The sequence below is a fragment of the Glycine max genome (genome assembly GCF_000004515.6).
Source record: "Glycine max cultivar Williams 82 chromosome 14 unlocalized genomic scaffold, Glycine_max_v4.0 Gm14_scaffold_738, whole genome shotgun sequence".
In the NCBI taxonomy this organism is placed as follows: domain Eukaryota; kingdom Viridiplantae; phylum Streptophyta; class Magnoliopsida; order Fabales; family Fabaceae; genus Glycine; species Glycine max.
In genome coordinates this window covers 973-4816 of record NW_024464689.1, presented here as the reverse complement: position 1 = coordinate 4816, position 3844 = coordinate 973, and the positions used below count along the sequence as shown (strand labels likewise).

The following is a 3844-nucleotide window of genomic DNA, read 5'->3' as shown; positions in this document are numbered from 1 at the left end:
CACTCCAAAGATGCCCTAAAACTAGTTAGTGCCTTAGTGGTAGAAAAGTAATGGGGAAATGGACACAATTATGTAGTTAAGAGATTTAAACAATGTTCCACCAGGTTTGGCTGATATTTACTGAGGCAGCATACTGAAAGGGAATTCAAAAAATGGCTAGTGTAGCACAGTTCGGGACTTTGAGTTTATGTAATTAGCATGTTCACTTTGGGATATTAAAGAGTATACTTTAGATCTACTATTCAGATTAGCCTGGCCCTGACCTTGCATTATTTAGGATTCAAATGATGAGTCTGAAATTCAATTTTCTCAGCAGGAGGAACAAGGATCTCCTATCAACATATGCAATATATATATATATATATATGTGTGTGTGTGTGTGTGTGTTATGCTTCTCTCAACTATCACTGTGTCTATTACTTATCTAGTTTTAACAAAAGTACCAAAGTTGCCAGGCTTTTTCGTTCTGGTACAAGAATTCAATATTTGGTAAGCCATTGTGTGCACTAGGAAAGAAATGAAGTGTTGATAGTGGGTAAATAAATTTTTCCAAAAAATGATATTTCAGCTGCAATATGAAATTATAAACCATGTCAAGAGGTATAATGTTAAACAAGAAAAGTTTGGCTAGATAAGACCCATGCACACTTATGGTTAGACAAATAAATCCAAGACACAGAACTCCGAACCTACCAGCATCCAAAATATGACAAGAGTATTCAAGAGTAAAAAACTTTTAAATTTTAAAATTTGGATACACCAACAGCTAACTCCCAAGTCCCAACTATTTAGAAAAGAATAGTAACAAGTAGCTACCAGCCTACTACAGGAGCCAGGTTTTTCATTTTGAACATTGTGCTAAATTCCCTAATATTATTTTACATTATGGAAGTTGGGAAGGAATATTCATGCCATTGCATATTAACAAATGTTAACCTATAACTCGTTAGGGAAAAAAAATTACTCACGCCAATTCTTGATGCAAACTCTCAGATGCATTCGATGAATTTGACCAAGGTGGCGGCTCAGTAGTTGGCTTTGGCTGATGCTGCAAAGGATTCTCTCTTGATGCGTTCTTGGAAAATATCTGCTTCCTGTTCTCGTGAGCCTTTATATTCTGGAGCATGCATACACGCACAACATTAATTGCATGGGAGTGATAAATATAGCAAGGCATATGATGATCAATTTACAAAAGAAATGTTTGTGATCATAACAAGTAAGCATAGTTTTGCATATCTTTCTTCCACAGATATCAATATATTTTTTTACTATGAACATTTCAAAAATTATATAATTTCCCTACCCAAGTTAGAATATCATAAAAAAAAATCATTAGTAATATCCAAAAAATTTGGCTCTATATAATTTCTTATTATTCACAACCTAACACTACCTGTTTCATTCTCCTCTCCCTCATTCCCATCATCAAGAAATAGCATGGCTTCCAACTCTGGTTCATCAAGGGACAACTCTGCTAATTCAAGCATCATCAAGTGGACCATATGCATCTCCACTATGTTCCACAACCTTGTCTCTCCTCTACTATATCCTTCATCTTTCCTAGACAAAAGTCGAAGATTGGTAGTATACTAGTATGCACATAAACCAAGTCCCATGGCCTTTACGAGTTCGTTTTGTTTCTCTTCAGAGAATGAACAAAAGAGTAGGTACTCCAATTCCTCTCACAGCATGAAGAAGAACTAGGCTGCACAAAAGTTTTAATGCAAATTTTCAAAATGAAGCCATATCCTGAGCTGTTCAGCTGTATCAAGTAATCTCTTGTTATCTTTTTAAAAAAACAAAAAAATTAACAAATACTTATTGAATAGACGTATCGGTTTTGGATACATGTCGAACACCAATACTTTTGCATTTTTGGAATATCTAGACTTCATAGATGACAAGCATAGAAAAAAAAAACAATTGAAGAAATATATAACGGTTATGTAGCTCCAGTCTTGATACTTTTTGTTCTAGACCAATGGTCAGACCATGAAGAGCCCAACGAATCCATGCACTATGGCCCAATAGAAGCTGAACATAATTGGATTCCTTGGCTCGACCAAGAAGCAGCCCACTTAAGGGTCTCAACTGTGACACTTGGAAGTCAATAACTACAGAAGCCTTGCTGGATGTCACTCACTGTCTAGCGGAACCCCGCCATAAGGTGCCAAATTCGCTCTAGACTCATACAAGGCAGGAAATTCCTCTGCAAAAGGCTAAGGCTACCAAGGCTAGCAGAGTTACGTCCTGGCTCTTATAAGAGCACCACATTTGTCACCTCATCAATGCTTATAAATAGCAGAAGTGTGGACCACCTTTTGGGTATGAAACTTTCTTCCTTACTGACTTGAGAGTTGAAGTGTCCAGGTAGCCACTGCCGCCATGCAAAACATAAGCCGTCGTTTCATACTGACTTTGAAGGAAACTCAGAATTGCCAACATGGCAGACTCAATCAGCACCTTCCTCAACATTCTTCAACCAAACATTTTCGATCCTAAAAAGGATGAAACTATTATTTTCTTACCTAAGTAGCCCCGGCCTAGAGCCAGAGCCAGAGCCAGAGCCCAATATCTCTAAATACGGATATTCATTATCATATTCTTCCATACATTGAATCACACATATAATAAAAAAAAGAAGAAAAAACAATAAATAGTGTAATTGATGGGCCAACCTCTGTCCTAGCAGCTAAGACATCTTGAAGGTGTTTGGTGGCTCCCATGAGTTTGCTCTTCAAGTCATCACAAACCGCGGTGGAATGCACAATCGTATCCTGCGAGTAACCGCCGTCAGCCATATCCGTGTTCTGAACGGTTTGCAAATCGAAGAGAGCCGAGTTGAGCGCCGTGATCTCGTTCTTGATCAGAACAGTCAGCTCCTGAATCTCCACTGCGGGATCGTTGAACATGGACGATTTCCTCGCCAGCTGCGTGAGCCTCGCGATCTTCTGCGAGGTCTCGTGGATCCCCAACCCGATACGCGAGGCCTTTCGGTTGAATTCGGATCTCGAATACGACTCGCCATGAGAGGTCGAAGGAGCATTCTCGGGTTGCACCGGACTTCCGATCTTCTTCAGAGTCTCCAATAATAACCGGAACTCCGACGTGCGGTCACGGTATGAGGAAGCCATCGGAGACAGACACGTCCCGTTCGTTTCAATTCCAAGATCCCATGAAGGACACCATTTCAGTTCAGTGGACACCTTAACTAATTGGGCCCCACTCGCATGCACATTTTATTTGGGCCTGGCTTATTGGGCTATTATTTCACACCGAGACCCACACTATGACTCATTTCAGATCTTCTTTTCTTCACAGTGCTGCACCACTGCCTCCTCAACGTCGCCGACCACCGTTCAGGTAAATCCTGCGCAACTCAATTTCTCTTCTTCTTTGTTTTTTTTTTTTTTTGTAAATCTGTTTCTATTGTACTCTATATTTTTTTTCCTTGTATCTGTCTTCTCGTTCGTTCAATGTTTTACTGCGACTAGAACATCAAACAACAACAACAATAAAATCCTCTATTTTTTGTTCAGCTTTGTTCTTTCAATTCCAATTTCTACTTGCTTTCAGTTTTCAACATAAGAGCTTGACTGGTTCGGGTTTTGACACGAACATGTTTGTTGCTATGTGGCAACACAACAGGTCATTCTTTAGGGGATTTTTTTTATCTGGGCAATGTATCAACGCTGATATACACTCAGTTACTCACTAACTCACTGAATTTTTTTCCCCTTTATGCTTTTGTTGTTTGGTTTCGTGTGCAAATTTAGTCAATAACCTGGCATTTATACAAGGAATTTTTTGTTTATCGTTAGTTATGGTCACTATATCACTT

General features: G+C 39.0%; 1 protein-coding gene across 2 annotated transcripts in view; it reads right to left on the bottom strand.

Annotated features, from left to right (window-relative positions):
- Nucleotides 1–3392, bottom strand: part of LOC100819710 (syntaxin-31-like) — a 5597-nt gene extending 2205 nt beyond the window's left edge. For both annotated transcript variants that reach the window (NM_001254705.3, NM_001415784.1), the window contains exons 1-2: nt 2682–3392; nt 969–1117 (exon numbers count right to left, since the gene is read on the bottom strand). In NM_001254705.3, the coding sequence (NP_001241634.1) occupies nt 969–1117; nt 2682–3137 (605 nt within the window). In that variant the 5' untranslated portion in view covers nt 3138–3392. The remainder of the gene's footprint in view (nt 1–968; nt 1118–2681) is intronic.
- Between the last annotated feature and the right edge of the window lie 452 nt (nt 3393–3844).